Source organism: Dipteris shenzhenensis, chromosome 13 (assembly GCF_047967505.1).
Source record: "Dipteris shenzhenensis isolate YYH24624 ecotype China chromosome 13, Dip_SZ_1.0, whole genome shotgun sequence".
NCBI classification, from domain to species: domain Eukaryota; kingdom Viridiplantae; phylum Streptophyta; class Polypodiopsida; order Gleicheniales; family Dipteridaceae; genus Dipteris; species Dipteris shenzhenensis.
In genome coordinates, this window is record NC_141608.1 from 4,463,609 (window position 1) to 4,487,606 (window position 23,998).

General features: G+C 44.1%; 1 protein-coding gene across 2 annotated transcripts in view; it reads left to right on the plus strand.

Moving 5' to 3' along the window:
- LOC147894937 (glucose-inhibited division family A protein) overlaps positions 1–23,998 on the plus strand; it is a 194,404-nt gene that overhangs the window by 107,954 nt on the left and 62,452 nt on the right. For both annotated transcript variants that reach the window (XM_087383569.1, XM_087383570.1), the window contains 4 exons: positions 12,928–13,258; positions 14,000–14,179; positions 14,379–14,459; positions 15,235–15,453. In XM_087383569.1, the coding sequence (XP_087239695.1) occupies positions 12,928–13,258; positions 14,000–14,179; positions 14,379–14,459; positions 15,235–15,453 (811 nt within the window). The remainder of the gene's footprint in view (positions 1–12,927; positions 13,259–13,999; positions 14,180–14,378; positions 14,460–15,234; positions 15,454–23,998) is intronic.

Consider the following 23,998-nt stretch of genomic DNA (forward strand, 5'->3'; position numbering starts at 1 on the left):
GGGGCGGTTCATGATGAATCAATCCAAATATATTGGACAGCTCTTGCAGTGCTTCTAATTCGAGGATTGTTCTACTCCATTGGAACGTGGCTTCCATTTCTCCTCCGAAGATGAGAGTGCCCCATTTGATGCCACTCTTTACCAGCAGCAGGCTGTAGGCTGCTTTATTTACTTATGCCATACCTAGCCTGTTTTGAAGTATGCCGTTTCCTAGTTAAGTAGGTACATGCACAAGCCCAACACGCAGCATTTGTAGGTAGTGAAGCGAGTCTTCTATTACTTGAAGGCCACACAGCATTTGGGACTGTTCTATAATCAGTCTTCACTAGATTTGCATCATGTCATACAGTGGGAACTGTTTCATGCTTGGCTCTTCATGCATTTCTTGGTTCAGCAAGAAGCAACCTACTTTTCTTTTTTCTTCATGCATTTCTTGGTTCAGCAAGAAGCAACCTACAATTGTTACTTCGAGCTGTGAAGCGGAGTACAGGCCAGCCTTCGTAGCCAGTGTAGAGTTTGTTTGGTTATGTAAATTACTTGTAGATCTTGATGTTCGCTAGACCCCCTCTATCATAGCCGGAGTGCTTTGGCGATTGCGCGTAATCTTGTCCTTCATGTGCATACCAAGCACATTGAGGTGCACTATTATTATGTCCAAGAGCGCCTGTCACTTCGAGATATATACTGTTGTCCTATATCACCACGGAGGATCAGCGAATCCCTTCATGAACGCCCTATCCTGCGACCCAATTTGAGGCTTTTCGACACGCCTTACACTCGGCACAATTTACTTTGGGAAGTTGATCTCGCTATACTATCATAGGTTGCTATATCCATCTTGAACGAATATGTGCAACCATTATATAGTTTCTAGGTATACCTATGATGTATCCACGATATTTCAGCCATGTCCTGGAGAGGAGTTTGTAGCACTTAGCCCTAGTATGGCCTTAACCCTCAGTTTGACTTCATTGGTCATTTTTTTGGTTGACTTTGGGGCCTATATAGGCCACCACATGTGCTTTCTTCATTATTCATTTCCAAGTGCTTTCAGTTCCTTCAGTTGCACTCTCAGTTCCATTGGTCCAGGTACTCGACAATCCTGACCTAGACAACTCAAAGTTTACCAATCTGAAATTGTTGGTTACTGTTAGAAACGAGAGAGTGAGAGAGCAGGAAGCAAGAGAGCTGAACATAGTGCTTGCAATAGAAGAAGTGAGTAATACAAGAAGTGGGATGGGTTTTGTCTAAGTGACAAAACCTTATCCTTCACTAACCGTAGTTAGTGAACTAAGTGTGGTTAGGGGGAAAAACCTCTAAATGAGGGAAAAGTGCCCCTAACCTACTTATTACATTACATTGGTCACTGCTGAATTATAATAATAATTCTAATACCCCCCTGCAGTGCCAATGTCATGTACAAGGAAATGATCAATCACCAAAAAGATATAAGTTCTGGGCACTACGAAATGCCTCAAACTTTTCACGTGGAAGTGCTTTGGTGAAGATGTCTACAACATTATCATGTGTTGACACATAGATCATACTGATCTCTCCTGCATGCAACTTCTCTCTGACATAGTGATAGTGAACCTCAATGTGCTTCGTGCGAGCATGAAACACATGATTCTTTGCCACTGCTATAGCACTCTGACTATCAGTGAGAATCGGAGAAGGACCCTCCAATGAAAGATGAAGATCGGCAAAGAAACGGCGCAGCCAAACACATTCAACTGTCGCTGTGAAACCTGCCCTGTACTCAGCTTCACATGAGGAGGTAGCCACTGTAGACTGTTTCTTGCTCAACCAAGAAATGCAAGCATGTCCTAGAAAGAAATAATTCCCACTGGTGGACTGCCTAGTATCATAGTCTCCAACCCAATCTGAGTCACTGTAAGCATGCATCTGCAAGTCACCCCCCCTGGGAAACATCAAGCCAAAAGACTTTGTACCTTGCAAGTAACGGAAGATGGGTTTTACAGCCTGCCAATGCATAATCTTTGGGCTGTGCATATACTTGCTCACCTGAGAAATTGAAAACTGAATATCAGGTCGTGTATTGCAGAGATAAATGAGGCATCCAATAGCCTGACTATAGAGTGTGACATCAATTGATTTACTCCACAGGCACGTGGGCATATGCAACACAACCAAAAACTCTGAAGTGGTCCACTGAAGGCTTTCTCCCATGCCATGCCTCATAGGGAGTGATTGTCTTCAAAGCCTTTGTAGGAGCCCGATTTAAAATATAGTTGGCACACATGAGGCCTTCCAGCCAAAACCTGTGAGGCAACTTCTTACTTGTGAGCATGCATCTATCCATTTCCAAGTGTCTGTACCTTGAGTCCTGTCTCATTTTCAACCATAGCCACAAAGTGTTTGAAATGCATAAACACTTCTGATTTTGCCTTGAGACCATAAACCCAAGTGTAGTTGGTAAAGTCATCTATGAATGTAACAAAATAGAGATAACCCCCAAAAGCAGGTGTCCTTATGGGACCGCGGACATCACTATGAATAAGCTGCAATTTTCTTGTAGCTTTCACTGCACCATCCTTCTTAAAGGGAAGCCTATGCCCAAGAATGCAACCTTCACATGCATGAGGAGGAGGCTACTCCAAAGGAGGTAATGCATCAACGATATCATGCCTCTGAAGTGTCATTAAGCTGCCATAGCTCATGTGCCCATACCTGGCATGCCATAACTCCGCATTGTGCATCGCAGCAGTGGGAGTGCTAACTGATAATGCAAGATGGGATCTTTTTTCATATAAATTAAGCTGAAAAAGACCCCGATACAAAGTGCTAGACAACCTCAAAGCATATTTATTTTCTTTGTCTCCGACTGCACACTTGTCATCATAAAAAACAACCTGAAATCCTCTTCTATTGAGTGAGGACACTGAAAGCAAATTCTTCTTTATACCTGGCACATAGAGTACATCTGAAATTCTGAAATCTGTGCCATCAGTGGATGTGAGAATAATATCTCCCACTCCACACACTGAAATTACCTTCTTCTTGGTGGGTGAAGAATGCAGAGTTACAAACATATTTTTGTTGGAAGTGATGTTCTTTGAAGCACCACTATCAAAATACCAAGTATGTAGTGTCTCATCAACACTAAAAGAGCATTCATCTTTTGAAGGATGGTAACTGCATGTCAAAAAAGCATATGGGTCATCATCATTAGTGGCTGTAGTATCTGAACTACCCACTAAAAAATCTGAAGTGCAAGTCAAAAAGGCATAGTGCTCTTTAACCAAGTTGGCTGCAACATCTCCTCCATCATGGCAATGTGGACCTGATGCATCTGATACAGCCATAGCGGAATCCCTTTTCTTTTCTTTGGCTATGCGCTTCGTGCACTCTCCAATATAATGACCTGGCTTCTTGCAATAGTGAGAGATGCCTTCTTTTTCTGCTTGTTTGTATCACCTTGTGCCTTATAAGAAGGTTGTCGAGAATCAGCTTTATGCTGATGTGTGGGCTGATTGGCATGTGGCTTATGCTTGCCCTTTACCCTTGGGCTTGAACTTGGAGAGCATAGCATGCTCGCCACCCCGGGTTGCCATATTTCTGCGTGTTTGTTCTTCGTGCAACAGAAGTCCTACCAACTCGTGTAAGGAGAGAGGATTGCTGCCCCCCCTCAATGACAAATTCAGCGAGGTGTGGAAACCGAGATAGGACTCAGGAAGAGAGTTCAGGGTAGTGGAGACCATCTCTGAATCTGGAATGACTTCATCAATGTTCAGCAATTGTTCCCTGAGATCCTGAAGCTTCGTGAGGTGAGAATTCATGGAATCTCCCTCCTCCATACGTGTATGGGAAAGTTCTCGCTTCAGAAAGGAAACTCTGGCATCGTTTCTTGCTGCAGACATACTCTCAAGTATTACCCAAGCTGCCATAGATGTCTTGCATGACCGAATATGAGGTATAATGAACCTCTTGACAGAAAGAGAAATTACTGAAAGAGCTTGTGCATCTCTAGAGTCCCATCTTTTCTGCTCTGCTGTGGGAGCTCCTGGAGCGGCTGCTCCAATCACCTGTGCTGTATTTGTACCTCTACCCTTGCCTTTAGCTATGGGAGTGACAGGTATAGGCGTTGTATCTAGTCTTTCTTCATCTCCATTGACATAATCCCAAAGATTTCTACCAACTAAGATATTGCGAACCATGAAACTCCACAAGGAGTAGTTGGTGCCATCCAACTTATCCTCCTGTGTGAGAACCCCGAACACCTCATTTGAGTTGTTCTGTGCCATTTTTGCCAGATAAACTCAGAAATACAGCAAACTGAACAAGTAAAGTTCCTTCCTGGGATGTAAGATGCACAAATAAAATCTGCCAAAGAAAATCTGCCCTCAGTGACAAATATTGTCACAGCCTATCAAAGGCTCAAAATGCACCACAATGCTCTGCTCAATGCCCAAAAATCTGCAAATAGAATCTGCAAAAGGTGGCAAAAGTCTGACTCGTATTGAGTCCAAAACTGTTTGCAAACTTCCAAAATGCTCTTTTACCTACAAAATTGCAACCCAAATGCTTGTGGGAAATTGCATACAAAAGCCTTGCAACAGGAGTGTACGGAACTGACAGTACGAATTCCGTACAAGATACGGAGTGAGTACTGCCATCTTGTACGGACGACCAACTGTACGGAGTACGGACATGTGTAGGGATGTACGGCCGGTGTGTACGAAATTTGTACGGCGACTGTACAGAAGGTACAGAATCTGTACAGCGCTCGATGTACGTAATGCATGATGGTACGGAGAGTAGATGTATGGAATTAGTTCGTATGACTTGTACGGACAACAGCGCAGGAGCAGCGTACCGATGAGTACAGAAGAAGGGACGCCTGCAGTACATACGTTGTACGGATGGAAAACTGTACGGACGACGAGCTATACGGAGCAGGGTAGCTGGGCAAGAAGCTTGTGGGAGCTGAAGCTTGCGGGCAAGGAGGCTAGGAGCAGGGTCTTACTGCTCCGATACCAAATGTTAGAAGTGAGAGAGTGAGAGAGCAGGAAGCAAGAGAGCTGAACGTAGTGATTGCAATAGAAGAAGTGAGTAGTACAAAGTGGGATGGGTTTTGTCTAAGTGACAAAACCTTATCCTTCACTAACCGTAGTTAGTGAACTAACAGTGGTTAGGGGGAAAAACCTCTAAATGAGGAAAAAGTGCCCCTAACCTACTTATTACATTACATTGGTCACTGCTGAATTATAATAATAATTCTAACAGTTACAACTCAATGTGTATGTGAATGATCAAGGTGCTATCCAATACACTCACAGATTATTGGTATGAAAGATCATCTGTTTCACGGTAACCAATATGTCATGTTGATTCATGCTCATGAAGCCAACAAATATTGCCCAATATACCAAGTCTCACCTCGAACGCCCAATGCACTGGCATTTCGCGCTTTTCGACGAAACGTTTCTAAGTGTTTCGCATGCTAGAAACACGTTTTTTGGTTACACTGACACGTGATTGAAAACTGAACGCGTGGGCTCCTTATATAGGCTCGAGCCCAGTGATACTAAAAATTGCAAGAACTCTAACTCGTCCGTTGCCCTTGCAATCCAACCTGAGAATCACCCACCTAGCCCTTAGGCTACCCAGGCTACCTGAGCTAGTCCTGTGTGCCTAAGCACATGTCAGATACGGTCCATGCACATGACATACTCCCCTTCCTCTAAGAACTCGCTCCTGTATAAGGTTAGTCAATGTCTCCCATGCAGAGTCCTCCTCGACACGATCCTTCCACTTATCTTGTATTCATTGATTGTCCTATTTCTAACTTTCTGGTTTGTGCGGTACAAAGGTCAAATCTTCAACCTCTATAAGTTCTTGAGGAGTTACTACCTGAACCTCAGCATCCAATACTTCCTTTAGTCTACTGACTTGAAAGACTGGATGAATTCTTATATTAGGAGGTAGTTCCAGTTCATATGCAATTGGGCCAATTCTTCGGATAATCTTGAATGTATCACAGCATCTGGGGGATAATGTCCTAACTTGCCAGTAATTAGGCTCTTGGATTCCTAGGGAATATGCAAATATACCATCGTTCCAATAGAGAACTCTCTAGGTGAACGGCGTGTATAAGCATAAAATCTGTCCTTGTCTTGGGCACTTATAATAGACTCCTTGGCAAACTACAACATCTCTTGCATGTCCTGTAAAAATGTCTTAGCAACATCATTCTTGATTCCCTTGAATCCAACCATTATTGGTGACTTAGGTTGAAACCCATACATGTGCATAAAAGGATTGAAACCAGTACTTGAATACTTTGCACTGTTATAAGCAAATTCAACCATGGGCAAATATTTTTCCTATACTGGTTGGCAGCTGCCCTAACTACTAGTCGGCTGAGCGAACTGTTGGTCGAGTGAGCTAAGCGCCAATCGCGAGTGGGCTGTCCCAAAACAGATAGGCAACCGAACCAACAAGATGATGAACATAAACAGCTATTTGGCTGTTGTCCAGAGGGAAGGGATGGCGAGAAAGAGATGTTTGAGTGTCAGAAGGTAGGGAGGGCAAAAAGCGGCAAGTCGAATGCTCAACCCAATAGGAGCCTGACGAATCCTAGGCTGAATGCCTCTAAGCAAGAGAGCGCCTATATTATAGGTAAATCTTGAGCTTTTGTCCTAAAACCGTTGCCTTAGCTTTTGGAAAAAGCTAAGCCTTCCAATTTTACATGCTTGCCTTGGGGATTACTCTCACTAAAGCAGGATTGCTTTTCGTGATCTCCCATTTTCTCAGGGTAGGGGCCTGATTCGTGGAGCACCTCTAGGCTTTCCAATCAGGAGCCTCCACCCGGAACCACTTTCCCCAACCAAATCACACCTCCAAACCTAAAAATTGCCTCCCGTACTCCATTTTAATCCATGTGCCAATCTTCCTTCAAATCGGCCCCTTCCTCTCCAACGAAAATTGACTATCCTCCCTTTCTATCAAGCGCCAATCAGCCAAGATTAATCCTCCCACACACAAGCAATACTCCATCCCTATCTGATTGACGAAATTCAGCAGTCACTAGCCAAAAACATTGCAAAACGAATTTTGCACATACTTGGCGCCTTCTCCTACAACTAAATCGACCTCGAGAAGTTGGCTTTGATACCAACTGACACGACCACGATCACTCCTGAAGATCCGGACCTGCACACAAGCACAAACAACTGATCATAGAACCACAAGGGGGAGTGTGGGCAAGCTCACCACTCAACCATGATGCTCACGGGTCCAAAACTCGTAGAATCCGAGCATCCCCCCAAGCCACAGCCTAGGTTGCTGGCACGAACATCTACATCCAACCAGTCCACAACGACCCTCGTGTCCCATACCACTAGGATGCACCCATAAGGCCTCAGGACTGCATTGAAAATCTAGAAAGCAGGTGCGCGTCCACAGCACGGTCCAAGATCCAGATTAACAAGGAAGAGCTAGCTTGCTTGATTGATTTGACCTCTACCATGTGACGCCTCGAGGCTACCTTGAGTGCAGTTGCATGTTGGTTTGGATGCTTAAGAGTGATTGGCCTCCAATCAGCCAAAGATTCAGATGGGCTTGTTGGGTAGAAGCTTTACAAGCCCTTTCTTCCAGGAATCCGGCATGTGTTGATTGTTCCAAGCACTATTTATCATTTGCAGCAAAGTAGACTTGAGGAGATCCCAATATGCAAGAAAGAATTCAACAGTGAGACCATCCCGATTTCCATCTACCACATGACTTAACAGCATCACTTAACTCTCTTCCAATGAAAGGAGTTTCTAATGCCAAGGGCTGTGCTAGAGAGACAATGGGAGAGACATGCTGTAATAATTGTTGCCGTGCTGAAAGAACTTCCTGTGAAGGAGGATCTGCATGCACAAATTGGGGAGACAATGATGCATACAAAGCTGCAGCAAGCTCCTTAGTATCAATGTCATTATCAATTGCAGGTTCAATGTCATTATCTCCTTAGTATCAATGTCATTATCAATTGCAGGTTCAATATGATTATGTAGTACCACACTCTTATGGTGTAAAAAGGTGTAATGGCAGTAGGTTTATCATTGACCAGGTCCATAAATTGAGTTCCTCTAGCAATTGGTGGATCTATTGCAGCCATTCTATGTATCCAATTTATTGAGTTTTTAAGTGTGGTAAAGTTGCAGACCAAGAGTCTTTAAGACTCTTCCTGTTGTCCCCTTCCTTATAATCTTTGAATATATTTACTGATGTTGACCTAATGATGGTGTCAGATTCAGCTGTTGTGAATAGATTCCTCAACATAGGGCAAGTTTGAAGATCCACCCTCATGACTTTCTCATCCTTACGTAAATATATTCTATTTGAGCTCTAGTCATGGACCAATCGTGCAACTTACATTAGGTCTACCCAATATTATTTCATATCCATTTGGTTTGTTAGGAAAGTCCATTACAACAAAACACATTCTGTAGGTCAAACTGAAGCAATGGCCATGTGGAGAGCTTCCAATAATCTATCTTATGAAATAGCTTCTGCAAAACCCATAGTCTTTCTTATGGCAGAGAAATATGCCAACCAATGGGATAGCCCAAATGACGGACAATTTGATCAGTAGGCAAAATCAATCCAGGCAATAAGATGCGGTGCCAATCACTTGCATGTAGAAGGAGGAGTTTGGATTTGGCAGTTTCAATCTAGTTGCAAGGCCAAATGAGTGAAGAGCCTCCATAAGATGGCGAACATCCAAGGTAGAGTTTTGAGAAAAAGGAAGGAATCAACGGCATAGGCCTGACTGAAAAAAGGAGCAGCTCCAGGAATATCAATGCCATGCACATACTGGCAAGAGACCAAATCATCCATATGCATCAGGAGGGGATGCGTAGCAATGGCAAAAAGCAGAGCGCTGAGTGGACAAAGCATCCTAATGACCATGAAGAAGAAAGAGCATCAGCAGGCAAGATGTTGTGCCACCGTCAAAGACCACGGGATCACTCTCTCTCTCTCTCCTGCTTTAGCCCCACGGATCAGTGACTTCCGCACTGCACCCTTACCCCCAGGAGCCGATCACACTTACCTTTTCTTTCATATACTTGCGTCCCGCAGCCACACCCCGCACTATACTACCTATCATGATATACACTTCGATCATAACCTCTCACCTGATTACTCAGCCCACCTAGCCTCCCTCTTCAGACACATAGGCACCATACCCTCTCTAGATCACCGAGCCACCCTTATCACCCACTCCCTTCACAATGCAGCCCGCCACATCTTTCCTTCCACTGCCCGGTCCACCCGCCCTCCACCCGCTGGCTCTACCCCTTGCAACAGATGGTATGATGACGAGTGCAAAGCATTACGCCGCACACTCCGACTCACAACCCAGCGAAACGCTAGGGCCAACCCACGTCTCACCAGGGATTATCGTTGACTAGTCCGTCGCAAGAAGCTAGCCTTCCTGCGCCAGAATGAGGATACGCTACTGAACATTCTGTTTAGTAGCAACTCTAAGGATTTCTGGAGGAAATTCCTAGAACGCCGATCCCCCTCCCCCCTCACGGACACTTCCCTCTGGCACACCTACGCACGCACACTCTATGATATCCATGATCAGCCTCCTCCTGACCTCTCAGCCACCCCCCGCCCCAATTCTTGTATTCTCTTCACAACCAAGGGGGTCACCCACGCAGCACATAAGCTTCATAACGGTCGAGCTAAGGATCATGAGGGCCTATGCACAGAGTTTGTTGCCTATGGCATCAAAACTCTAGCCCCCATCTTGGCAACGCTGTTCAATGAAGCTGTCTGTCACGGGTTCCCCAGAGCCTGGACCCTGAACACTATCACACCCATCCACAAAGCAGGAGATCCCATGGATCCAGGGAATTACAGGACCATCATGGTTGGACATGTTATGTCCAAGATCTATGCATCAGTGTTAGGTGGCGAGGTCAGTGCTCGCGCAGAGATACAGGGGCTCAGGGCATCCGGACAGGTTGGCTTCAGGACGGATCACTCGACTTACGATCACATTTTTACACTTAGAGGGATCATTGAGGAGGCCAGACACAGGAGATAGAGAGTATATTGTTGCTTTGTGGATTTCCGCAAGGCATTCGACACCATTCCCCACGCCCGACTCATCAGACGTCTGCAGGAGTTAGGCTACGACGCGGCGATTATCTGGGCAGTAGTAGCTCTCTATGAGCAGGTGACGGGGCAGGTCAGGATTGGCACCAACTGGACCCCAGAGATCACGAGCACTATCGGAGTTGAACAAGGATGTCCTTTGTCACCGACTCTATTTGGCCTCTACATCAACGAGCTCAAGACCACCATCAGGACACTTGGAGGTGCAGGCTGCTCTCTTGTGGAGACTGCCATCCAGATTCTCCTATACGCAGACGATGTAGTACTACTATCCTCTTCTGCTACTAGTCTTCAGCGACACTTGGATGGACTTCAGGCCTTCTGTGATACACATGACTTGAAGGTAAACCTTGGGAAAACCAAGGTGATGATCCTCAACACTTCCAGACCCGCTATGCACCGAGAGCAGTTCCTCTTCGCCGGCGACCGTGTTGAGATAGATGACTCCTACACATACTTGGGCGTTGTCTTCTCAGGCCCGATCTTCACGATGCGCCCGGCCATGCAGGCCAGGATCATCCGGGGATACGCCGCTCTTGCCAGACTGGAGCGACAGTGCTACCACTCCCACTTCCAGGACCCGCGGACCAAGTCTCTCCTTTTTTATTCTTTGGTCCGCCCAGCAGGCATGTATGGTAGCCCTTGGTGGGGAGTCGACCTTTCAGACACAGAGTGGGCTCGAGTTGAGCGTCTGCAGATACTGATGTTTGCTCGGATGATCCGTAGCAAACCATCGGTACCACACCAGATCATTCTAGCAGAGTTTGGCGCCTCACCCCTACAGCTTGATGCGGCTTTTCAGGCTATCACCTACCTCCACAGAGTCAGGGATTTTGGCTCCTCCGCTGACGGTCGCCTCCGCCTACCTTGGTTAGCCCTATCCTCCTCTACGGCCTTATCCGTTGATGGGGACCAGCGATGATGGTATAGTCGTCTTTCCAATTGGTTCACCCGACTGGGCCTTGACTTAGACCGGTTGCCTCCTTTTCAGTACAGCCTCGACGCTCCACCATCTCCTCTCTCCCCCACTGACCAGGAGGTCAACCGGCTCATTCGGGCGGATCTGCTCCAGCTCCAGCTCCAGCTCCACACCTGGTGGACATGGTTTCTTCACTCCGAGCTTCCTGTGAAGCTCGATTTCTACCGCCGACACTGCCTCCAGATCTCACAGGAGGGCTTCATCACACCTCCGGGTTACACACAACTTCATCTACCACATGCGCTCCGGATCTGCCTCGGTCAGTTCAGGGTCTCGTCACACCGATTACGGATCGAGAGTGGACGCGCAGAGGGTATCCCACGAGAGGACCGCTTTTGCCCACTTTGCGACTTACAGGAGATCGAGTCGGAGAAGCATTTTGCTTTCAGATGTCCTATCTATTATGCCATTCGAGGCCGATACCACTGCCTCTTCCGCAACAGATTTGGCTCCCTCCCACACATGCTACAATTCGCGGATTAGCGGTGCCTAGCCGCTTTCTTACATGAGATGACCCGCCACCAAGATACTTCTCTTCGAGCACGGCGACACGAGCAGCACACACAGCGTGAGGACACCCAGCGGCCTATCACTGACTTCTTTCAATCACAGGATACGTCTTCTCAGTCTAGCCGACGACGCGGGCGTGAGCGAGAGCCAGAGCCACGACAGCTGCGTCAGCGGAGAGACTCACACATCCAGGTCCATGACATCTCGTCTCTGCTCTCGGCCCGCCCCACTGGGGTTACCGTTGCCCTCATCCACAGGGCCACCCGCTGCCCTCGACGATCGAGCTCGACTAGGCCGCGTGACGTCAGAGGCCAATCATCTATCGCAGGGTTTTTTCTGACTTCCCATTTGACGGCCCCTCTATGATTGGTCTTTGACGATCACCACCTGCACATGTATACTGTATCTCCCCCCTCTGCCCCATTTTTTTGTGCCCCCCCCTTCTTCTTCTTTGTATCATCTGGAGGTAGACACATATTTTTTGTATCAGGACTAGACACATAGTCCTTCATAACCTCTTTTTTGTAGAAATGGTTGGTCGGCCCGTTTTGAGACCACCACTGTTATGCTCATTGTATCAGTTATCTTTAGTCTCATAGACCTTCACGGTCTCCCGAAGACTTTAATAAACTTTCTTTCTTTCTTTCTCTCTCTCACTCTTTTGTGTGTGGTGAAATCCATTTGTCTATATTACAAGAAGCAGTTCTCAAAGAGAAACTTGCCATTACAAAACATCAGAAGATTTCAATATAAGACAAGTAGGCAGAGGAATCTATCTGACGAGCACTGAGGCAATCATAGAAAGATTGCCTTAGTGACATCCAGAATAGAAAAACTTGGAAAAAGTGGCGTGCACATGCGCACACACACACACCCCCTCTCCTTACTGCCTCCAATGCACACACAAATGGCACACGTGCATGTAGTACAGAGATGTGCCTGCATGCACCCATGTTTGCACAGTTTATTTGGTGCCTCTTGATCTCTATATTGATGTATGGGTTAACTTGTAGTTTGTGTAAGTGTGTTAGTTTCATTTTGTAATCTTGATATGTTTGTTTCCAAGTACAGTTTTTTTCTGGTCTGTCTTCCTGTTGTCCTCCCCATTCTAAAGATTCTCTTTAGGTGTGTGCGCGCTTATGTACACATGCTTGTTTGCATGCACATTGTTTGTGCACCTCTGCTTGGTGGTGAGGCAGGCACACGTGTTGGCATTTGTATATAAGCTTGTTTTGGAATAATGTGAAAGTTGTTAGATTATATGCTTTTAGTCTGATGAAGGGCAGGTTTGTACACAGAACACAGAACCTGCATATCAGGGAAGCAATGGTTACAGAGATTCTGGTTGGCAAAAATGACAATGTAGAAGGCGTGAAGACTTTTTTTGGGATGAATTTCTATGCACCTGCTGTGGTTTTGACAACGGGTACTTTTATGAATGGGAAAATATGGGTTGGTAGAGCATCGATGTCGGCTGGCAGAGCAGGGGAATCAGCCTCTATGGGTCTGACTGAGCATCTCCAAGGCCTTGGATTTGAAACAGAAAGATTAAAAACAGGCACACCTGCTCGAGTAGACATACGGTCTGTGAATCTCAGCCAGTTGGAGTCTCAACCAGGTGATGAAGAGGTATATCTCTGTCCTTACAGAGACAAAATATATTATTTATTTCCTTGTCATCAGTGTGTATACCAGGTGGAAATTGATTAGAACATTACATGAGGCAGCAGTGAGAAATCTGATGTCATGATCCTTGAACATTGTCCAACCCTGTTTTTGGGGGTGCGATTTCTTTTGCTCTCTTCAATTATTTCTGAACACTTAGGACAAAATCTAGATCGTATGGCTTTTTGACCAGTGTCTGTGCTTTCCTGTGACCTTGACCTTCCTTCTTCTCTAATCCCAATGTGGTGACCCATTATTATTCTGGTTTTCTTTTTAGAATGTAAAGGAATTGCTTCGCCATTACTCAATTGTAGTGCTCTTCAGAGAAGGAGAGTGAATTAAGCACCTCCCGGTCTGTATTGTGTCTCCCTCATTCCTTTCTGGGTTCGAACTCATCTGCATAACCCATGGTACTGGATTTTGTGTCTGCAGGGACTCCATCTTCATATCTACACATAGATTAAGTCTGATCAATCTTGCCTGTTAGTACTGTGCTGATAAATCTGTGCATGCCTGTTAAGTGACATGTGAAGAGATTGGGCTATGTAAAAAGGTTTTTGTTCTGGGAATGCACAACATCCTCACTGCAATTGAAGTCGATACTCTGAAGACTATTATAGACATGAATGAACTACTGCTGAGCAAGCTTATAAATTCATGTGTCTGTTTCTGCTCTGATTTAGAGAGGCACATCTTTTGAAGCAGGTCAAGTGGTTTAGCTTTGATAAGGATGTTCATATAGAGCGAGAACAGATGTGTTGTTATCTGACACACACAACGTCTGCTACCCATCAACTTATCAATGAGAATTTGCATGAAACCCCTACTTATGGTGGTTGGGTTGAAGCAAAAGGCCCTAGATACTGTCCATCCATTGAGGACAAGGTAAAGTTTCTTGTTTATACAAAGGCCTTTGAACATATTTGATTCTGCCAGTTCTTCTGGATTCTAACACGTTTCGCTGTATTGTGCATGGGATGCTTGATAATGAACAGTTATATTTTCTGTATGCAATTGTGTAGAGAGACATTCTAAGGTTTATCATGTCCTCAGTGTCTGGGCTCAAAATTCAATTGAAATGCAGATCGTCAGGTTCAAAGATAAAGAGTCACATCAGATTTTCCTGGAGCCAGAAGGACGAACGATTCCGGAGCTTTATGTACAGGTGTCATCTCTCTCTCTCTTTAGCCTTAAACGTGCCACTCAAACCAGGTTTGCATAATGTTGATAAGCTGGTCTATTTATCTACATGCCAATTCATGACTTGAAGCATTACAATAGCTTGATTATGTTCCAGAGGATGGATATATTTTTTATCTTGTTCGAGGCTTGATGGCAGAGGAAGACACGACATAACTTGTACTTCTGCATCTTTGACTCGTTATATGCCAAGCCTTGTTTCAGTAGATGACTGCCATCATGGAATAAAGCATACGTTGTTAGTCTATTATAATCAAATTATGAACTTCATGGATGATGGATGACTCAAATGGATGCAATTGGTGGCTTTTGGTATGGATGTGTGAAGCCTGAGCATGGCTCCATTTTCTGTGGAATCTTATGCGTTTGCAGGTATTAATATGCATATAATGAAAAAATAAGCACGTTTATATGGGAAGTGGCATTTGAAACACCTCAGCTGCGCTTTGAATGCTCAATTCAAAAAATACTGGCAACTATGATAGGAGTCCTTTTTTTATTCTCCTTTACCAGGCAGGACTGCAGTCTGCCATTACTGGCAGTGGGAAAAGACTACTAATGTTGTTATAAAATTTTATGCAGCTCATTGTTATGATTGTGTCTCCATCAACTGCACTAGGATTGTGAGACATCATATCCATTTCTTTAGTCTACACTGACAATGTACCAGACTTGTTCATACCAATGCTTAAACTTTTTTAGTAACCTACACTGTTCTTAATGAGATGATGTTTTCACAGGGATTCTCTACAGGATTGCCTGAAAGGCTCCAATTGGCATTGCTGAGAACACTTCCAGGGTTAGAACAGTGTATGATGTTGAGGCCGGCATATGCTGTGGAATATGATTATTTACCTGCTCATCAATGCCATAGAACTTTAATGACAAAGAAGATTGAAGGATTGTTTTTTAGTGGCCAGATAAATGGAACAACGGGATATGAAGAAGCTGCTGCCCAGGTACTCATTGCTTTTATTTTTATGAATAATCTAGGATGGAAGATCATGCTGAGAATGCTGTCATGATTACGAACATGAAATAGACATTTCTCTTGCTTCAGAATGCCGGAAGGTCTTATTGGAGGCTCCACTTTGAGAAAAGTGCTAGCATTTGAATTTTTATGATTGGGCTAAGTTGCACTTGCTATTTGCATCCCATTTGCCCCCCCCCCCCCCCACCTCTCTCTTCTCTCTCTTCTTCTCCCTCTTCTTCTTCTTGGAGACAGGAGCAAGGGACCGTGCCTGGCCCATCCCAGAGTACAATCACAGAGTTCTTCCAAGCAGAGCAGGTTGCTGTCATGGTTAGCAAGAGAGACAGAGACCCTGAGATCTAGACATGACACACCAGGCAGAGGACGAACGCACAGATCACACTCACTGACATATCCTCTCTCTTCAGGCCTGAGATGCAGCCGACCGGGGTTACAATGGCGCTCGTCAGATGCCGATTAGCAGCCAGGAGGACATGATAGGTTACTCATCCAGATAGCAGACAATGATCCATGCTGGCTTCATGCCTGTACTGCCTAGTTTGCCGTTGGGAAATGTTGATGTTGTATATGCCTATTGTATTGTATCGGATCTAACTGTGTCTCCACATGAGGATGATGATGCCAAGATGATTGCTTAGGTTTTTAGTAGACATGTACTATGATATCATTGACTATGTCTACACAGTCTTCTAGCATGGGTTAGGATGCTCGCTTCGTAGCTCCACCCTTTTGCTCATTTGTATGAGGTTTTCCTTCAGTCTCACAGACCCATCGGTCTTTAGCAGACTTTAATAATCTTTCTTTCTTTCTCTAGGCAAGCCACATGAATGAAATTCATATTGTTTATTGAAAGCAGAAAAAAGTCATATCATCCTGCACAAGCTGCCTGTGTGCACTGGGACATTGTACATGTCATTTTTGTTTGTAAGGGTGCATTGTGCACTAAGGAAGTGCATATCCGTGCATATTTTTCGTATTGGCAGAGATAGGCTTGGGAGATTGGATCGTCACTGTTTTGTGCAATATGTATGCTGCGTCTATACTTTTAAAGTCCCGACTGTGGTGTCCACATAACTAATTTCCTTGGCGCAGGTGCATAGAGAAAGGCCGTTGCTGCAATTGCTATTGCAAGCTCTACCTATATGTGGCTCCGTGCGCGTATTTACCATCTGAATTTAAAAGAGCCACGTCCACCCACAGAAATCTATACAAACTATGCTTGTTATCATTACAAATGAATGCGTGTACAACCCCAATCATTAGATGTAGAATTGAGGATTAACTTAGGATTATTTTATATGCACCTCCAATAGTTTCCCTTGCTTTTTGTATAAACTTGCTATTATCCCAGTTGGAGTAGTTGGGTGTGTATGCTTGAGAAGGGACATACTTTCTAGGAGATGTCGATGGAGGGATGCATCCACTTTATGTGAAATGCCATTCTGGCTCAGTTTTGAGTTAGAGGAAACATAGGTCTACAATTCAAACTGAAATACTTGAAGTGTTCCCATGACATATGTGCTCTATGACGAGCATACTATCGACCTTTTGACATAGCTCCATGCCCACATGCATAAACTTGTGTTCAGACACATCAAATACCATCATTACATCATCTTTTACATCTATCCACAACATCGTAAGCCCCCCCTTTCCAAAACCACCACCTGCGGGGGGGACCTTCTACTATCAAACCATTCAGATACAATAATACACAACATACCTGATTTGGAGTTTGAACGGACACAAATTATGATCTACTTCATCTCGACAAAGACCTTTCTAGAGGAAATGCTAATCTATCATATATGAAAGGGAAACCTTTTTCATAGAAAACTGCCACATCAACATGTGGAATGGTGTGAGGGGTTTACTCGTCATCACAAGTAGGAATGGATATAGATATGCAAAAGTAGAGTTTATTTTTGGGGGTTTTTGAACATGTTGCAAGAGCTGCGCTTTTAGCAAAGACAAAATAGGTTTCACAAAACATAGGACACTTTTACAAGAACTTATTGAAACAAGTTTTACTTGCAAAGTATTGATTACAGTTGATGACTACCATTGATTATGTGTGTGCCTACTAGAGTAGCACATGTTCTTGGCATTATCTATCATCACCAAGAGCCAAGACTCAAGTTGTCAGTAGATTACAATTGAGGAAGAGTTGTGTGAGATTTGTTTGCAGCTCAAACTCCGTTCATACTTCGGTGTTGAACCCTAATCAGGTCTGGACTCATGAGACCCATCATGGATCATGGCCCTAGATAATCAGAGATTGCAAACTTCTTCTTCATAGGAGAAGTAATAGATGGGAGGCACTGGGACCATGACCCTGATTTTCAATCACACAAGTCCCTTTGAGCACCTAACCCATTCGGGGTACCATCATTGCAACCTCCCAACATATGCTACCTCAGATCACAAGCAGTAACCCTACAGAGAGGAGTTGAGGACACCAGAAGCAGATCTCGGACATGTTCCAGAGAAACCAAGATTCCCTATGGGACCCCGCCAGTATGGCCCATGAAGTGTGTAGACTATTGATGTCCCGACACGGAACAAGACATGACATGATAGGAACCACTCGTGACACGGAGCAAGACATGACATGATAGGAACCATCTCGTGACAATGGAGATTCATGTTCATAGTTTTAGCTTATTAGTAGTTTCTTGGAGGTGTGAGACACCTCTAGGGGAGGTGTACTCTGATGTTGATCTTTAGCTTATTTCATCTCATAGGCCTTTTTGGCCTTCTATAGACGTTAATAAATCTTTTTTTTTTCTTTGTTAGAAATATTAATATCTAAGGCACTGACTAATGTAACAAGGGCTAGGGGCACTTTTCCCCCCGAACCACAATTAGTGGTGGCTGAGTTAGTCACCACATGTGTGTTGACCCTAGCCAGAGTCCATTCTAGGGTTTTGTCTCTATGACTAAACTACTGTATTATCTCATTGTGTGTTGCTGAATGCTCAATACAGCTTGCTCCTGCTTGTGTTCTCCTCAAACTCTTGCTCCATTTTCAACATTTGGTATCAGAACAGTCTGCTCTTTGCCTCCCAACACCTCCTCGTGCTTGCCTAAGAATCATGAATTGATTTGATCGCAAAGAATCTCACATTTTTGTTGCGAAAACTGTTGCAGAACAGCTCGTCTTTGCTGGCAGCCACCTCCTACAAGGTTCTCTTGACTGGGCATCACTTCTGCAGACGCTCTGCTGCTGTTTTCTGAAATGGTGACTACTTTTTGGAGAGATTTCTTCTTCTTTCGACCTGAACCAGCTGCCACCTGCTACTACTGTTTCAGAGCAGTGCGCGACCTCCTATGCACTCCTACAAGTTGGGCGACCTTTCTGAAGTTGATTCGACCCATTTCATTTGCTGACCGTCTGAGTTTTTGCTGTCTGCACATTTCTCAAGGCTGGCCACCCTTGTTGTTGGTCATGTGGAGCTGTTCTCTTGCTGTTCGACCCTGCTCAGCAGTGTTTTGGAGATTCTGGAGCTGTTTTTCAGAAGTTTGACCTGTTTTTTACTGTTTTTGGAGCAGTGTGGAGCTGCTGGAACATCATTTGCTGTTGTTTTGGTACTCTTTCAGCAGCTATTGTCGTTGCACGTCCAAAGCAGTCTTTTCCAGACTTGTTTTGAAGTATTTTAGACCAGCTACTACTGGTTTTGTGGCTATTCTTCACGTCCTCGACTTGCTGCATCAGAATCGTCCGTTTAAGAGGAGTATTTATCTTGTTCCAGCCCCTACAGAGATTGGAAAATCTCTGTTTTGCTCAGGCTGAGAACGCTGTTGTCTGGAGCACATCTCGTGCTTCCGTTTGGTCACATTTGAGGAGCATTTGTTGTTTTTATCAGGATATTTGGGACTGTACTTGCACAAGAGGATAAGTTGGATGCCGCCAACTATTCTCTGTGATGCTTTATGGTTGGAGATCTTTTGGCTGCCAAGGGAGTTCGGGACTTTGTCATTGGCGATGATGCCCTTTCCGCTCCTATTGCTGCAGGCACTCCTCCCAGCAAAGGGAGGGGGAGTCGCCGCGCAAGACGTGGGATATAGGATCCACCACAAGCACAAGTAGAGAAGATGGGATGCACGTGATGCACATGGTGCATTGCCCTATCAGCTAGATTTAGATTTAGATGCTCGTTGGGGAGAGACTAAAAGGAAAATGTTTAGACTTCACAAGCAGTTGTAGCTTGAATGAAGAGATTTTGGACTACCTTTTGATTAGCCTTCTCCTTTAGTGCTAGCCTTCATCATGGCTGAGTCTGCCCTTCACCTCCGGAGTGCCGACAGAAACTCAGTATGAAGACTTTGTATAAATGGATGCTCAAGTATTGTTGGGTGTGTGGATTTGTATGTGTGAGAGCATAATTTTATACTATGGTCTACACCCACTGTTGGGCGCTGATGACGTCAGTGGGGATGTCATAGAAGCTAGTCCCTGCTATGCATGATGGATTTTATGATTTTCAACCTTGTGAGTGACTATCATGAGATTGAAACTGCACTATGTTGTCTTTTAGAGGATGAGTTTGAAAATGTTTCCTGGATTCATCTAGGTATATGCTTCTGCCGTATTAGCGGACATGCAAATTTCACCTTGTGAAGTTTTCATCCAAGTTGCAGCCTGCTAGTATTGTGATAATTCTTTCTATCTTAAATGGTGCGTTGCCCTATCAGCTAGATTTAGATTTAGATGCTCGTTGGGGAGAGACTAAAAGGAAAATGTTTAGACTTCACAAGCAGTTGTAGCTTGAATGAAGAGATTTTGGACTACCTTTTGATTAGCCTTCTCCTTTAGTGCTAGCCTTCATCATGGCTGAGTCTGCCCTTCACCTCCGGAGTGCCGACGGAAACTCAGTACGAAGACTTTGTATAAATGGATGCTTAAGTATGTGTGGGTGTGTGGATTTGTATGTGTGAGAGCATATTTTTATACTATGGTCTACACCCACTGTTGGGCGCTGATGACGTCAGTGGGGATGTCATAGTAGCTAGTCCCTGCTATGCATGATTGAGTTTATGGTTTTCAACCTTGTGAGTGACTATCAGGGGATTGAAACTGCACTATGTTGTGTTTTTAGAGGATGAGTTTGGGAATGTTTCCTGGATTCATCTAGGTATATGCACGTGATGCACATGCTTTGTCTTTGATTTCCCTTTCAATGAAGAGGTCAATTATACCTCACATTTGGTTGTGCTGGACTTTGAAGAGTGCTTGTGACATTCCTAGAAGCAATGTATCAGGCTTGTAACCGTGCAAGAGTCTCATTTTCGAAAAGAGAGGTTGATTCGGTACATGTGAATGAAGGAGGTTCAATGGCAGTTTGCACGATGATTCATGACTTGCAGAAGCAACTTCTGAACATTGATGAAGTCATACTAGATACACAGCTTGTCTCTGCTACACTCAACTCTCTGCTAGAGTCTCATCTTTCTTTTCAAACGTGGCTCACTTTGCCCGTAAGGGGGAATCTCAACCCTCTCACCTTTCAGGAGTTGGAACTTTTGTTGCAAGAAGAGCAGACTAGAAAGAACATGATAGTGAGTGTGCGCAGTGGAGAGCAAGCTTCTGCTGCAAAAGATAAGGGAAAAGGCATATATTAGTCCAAACATGATGCAAGACATACTTCTAGTAAATACAAAAAAGGATGTTGACAAGCCTAAGAGGAAAGGTAGATGCCGCTATGGTAAAAAGCCAAGTCATTTCATTCATGAATGTCAAAAGAGGATTGCAAAAGTGAAGAAAGAGTCCGGTATGGCTGTTGTAGGCTTTTGTCAACAAATGCAGGAAAGGACAATGCCTCAACAAACCTTGTAGAGCATGATTGGGCCCTCTTTATGATTCTCGCACATTCAAGGTCACTGAAACCTCTATCTGAACATGGGGTATGTATCCTGCAACGAGATTGATTCTCCACCATAGCAATGGAATTCTTAAATACAAATAACATTTCTGCTTTTTTCTTGATTGCAAAGGCCCAAGCGAATCTTGAGAAGTCATCTATAAAAGTAAGAAAATAGAAGTGACCTCCAAGGGATTGTGTCCTCATAGGACCGTAGAATATGCTGCTGTGTAGACGATCCCACACCTGAAAGTATGCAATTTTCCAAGAATACACCCCTCATATATATATGCTCAGGAGGAGCTTCCAAAGGAGGTAAGACATTTCAGCTTTTTTCATTGCAAAGACCCAAGTGAATCTTGAGAAGTCATCTATAAAAGTAACAAAATACAAGGGACGGTCTCCTTATAGGACCGTACACATTGCTCTGAACTAGAAGCAATTACTTTGAAGCCCTGTTTGCACCATCCTTAGGGAATGTGAACCTATGCATTTTTCCAAGAATACACCCCTCATATATATGCTTAGGAGGAGCGTTCAAAAGAGGTAAGACATCTACCATGTGAAATTTCTGAAAAAGCATAAGATTACCAAAGTTTACATGTCGAAACTTGGCATGCCTTAACTTTGCATCTTGCATGGGAAAGGTAGATGTAGAAACTGAACATGCATTTTGTGCTCTTTTCCCAATGCATCAAGTTGAAAAAGGACTCAATAGAGTGTTCTGTTAACATCAATGCATAATTATTCTCCTGTCACGAACCGAACACTTGTCCTCCTCAAAGATGCCTTGAAATGCTCTTCTAGTGAATGAGGAAACTAAAAGTAAATTCTTCTTTATCCCCGGGACATACAAAGCAACATGGATGCGGAGATCAGAGCCATCAACGGTTGTAAGCAAAATCTCACCAATCCCTCTAATTGGATAAGAGTTGTTGGCACATGATACCTTCCTGCCAATAGGAGCACATTTGGCATATCAAATAAGTACTCCTGGACGTGATGTGTTTGGATGCACTGCTATCAAAAGACTAAATATCTATAGCAGCAGGGGAGTATATGTCATAGGAGTTAGCAAATTTATTTGGGTGAGAGAGGCATCATAGATCAATGCATGGTCTGCTGTACTCCTCAATGTAATGGAGTAGCTGAGTGGAAGAACAAGTCACTAATGGAAATGACTAGGTGCATGATTAAGGCCAAAGAACCTCACAAGTTTTGGATGGAAGCAATAATGTGCTCAAACCATGTTTTGACTAAGTGTCCCACCAAACTAGTTAAGGTTATCACATTGTATTAGGTTTTGGTATGAAGAAGACCCAATGTTAGTTACTTCCGTACATTCGAATGCATAGCATATGTACACATACCTCATGATTGGAGCGGAAAGATTGATGATAAAGTTGAGAAATGCATATTTGTGGGCTACAACATTGAAAGCAAATTTTCTAAATTTGTACGATTGGATAAATTTCTAGTCATACAAAGGTATATACAACATTGAAAGCAAGGGTTACATTCTTTTACCAAGAAGGTTTTCCCTAGTACAGATGTTATTTTTTGCTGAGTCATTAGATTTTCCCCTTGCTGTATTTGACAAAAATGAGGGTTCATCAGATGCATTTGAAGGGCTGCTGCCCATTTCCTTGGATATTGGAGCTGATATACCTATCGAAAATCAGAATTTGCAGCGGGATTCACAAGTGTTGATGCCTCAGTTTGGCCTATAGTTGGTCTTTCCACCTAGTTGACGATGTTGTGCCACTAGAAATTTCAGCAATGCAAGAAGCTAGGATAGTCCCTGCATGGCTGCTCCGTACTCTCCAGGAGAGCAAGCTCTATGCACCGCTTCTTGGCCGTACACATCGTGACACTAGAGACACTGAGGATGCCAACTGTTTTGATTAATGTTGGACCAGTAATTTGCTAGAAATGGAGGACCTTGATTGTTTGATGATGCACATGATACTGTGCATTGGATGTAAGCTACGCAAGTGGAGATTGGCTCCATTTAGAAAAACCACACTTGGGACTTGGTGGACTTGCTTTGTGCGCGAGAAAGCAATATTTACAACCTGGGTATATAAGCTAAAATGCATATCAGATGGATCTATTGATAACTACAAAACCTGTCTTGTTGCAAAGTTCTATGCTGAGAAAAAGGTCATGGACTATTACGAGTATGACTACTATTAGGTGTGTGGTTGCCATTGCTGCATTTATGGATGTCATATCCATCAGTTGGACCTTTTTTGAATGGGGACCCTTAGAAGAGGTTTATGTGTCTCAACCCATGGTTTGGTTGCACCTGGCAAGGAAGACAAAGTTGTAGTTTAAAGAAAGCCTTGTATGGCTTGAAGCCAAGGCTCCTAGAGCTTGGTACCCAAAGATCGATGCTTTTCGACAAGCGAGGGTATGTAGAACGATCCAAATGAAAGCACTGTTTATATCAAGAAAGAAGGGGGCGATTTGCTCATCATCGCCTTGTATGTAGATGATGCAAATGCTGCAAAAATTTCAGATTTTATGCTGAATTATAGAAGACATTTGAGATGTCTGATTTGGGGCTGCTACACTATTACTTGGACATACAATTTGTAGAAGAAGACAAGGGCATTAGGTTGTTGTAGTCCAAATTACGTTGGGAAATTG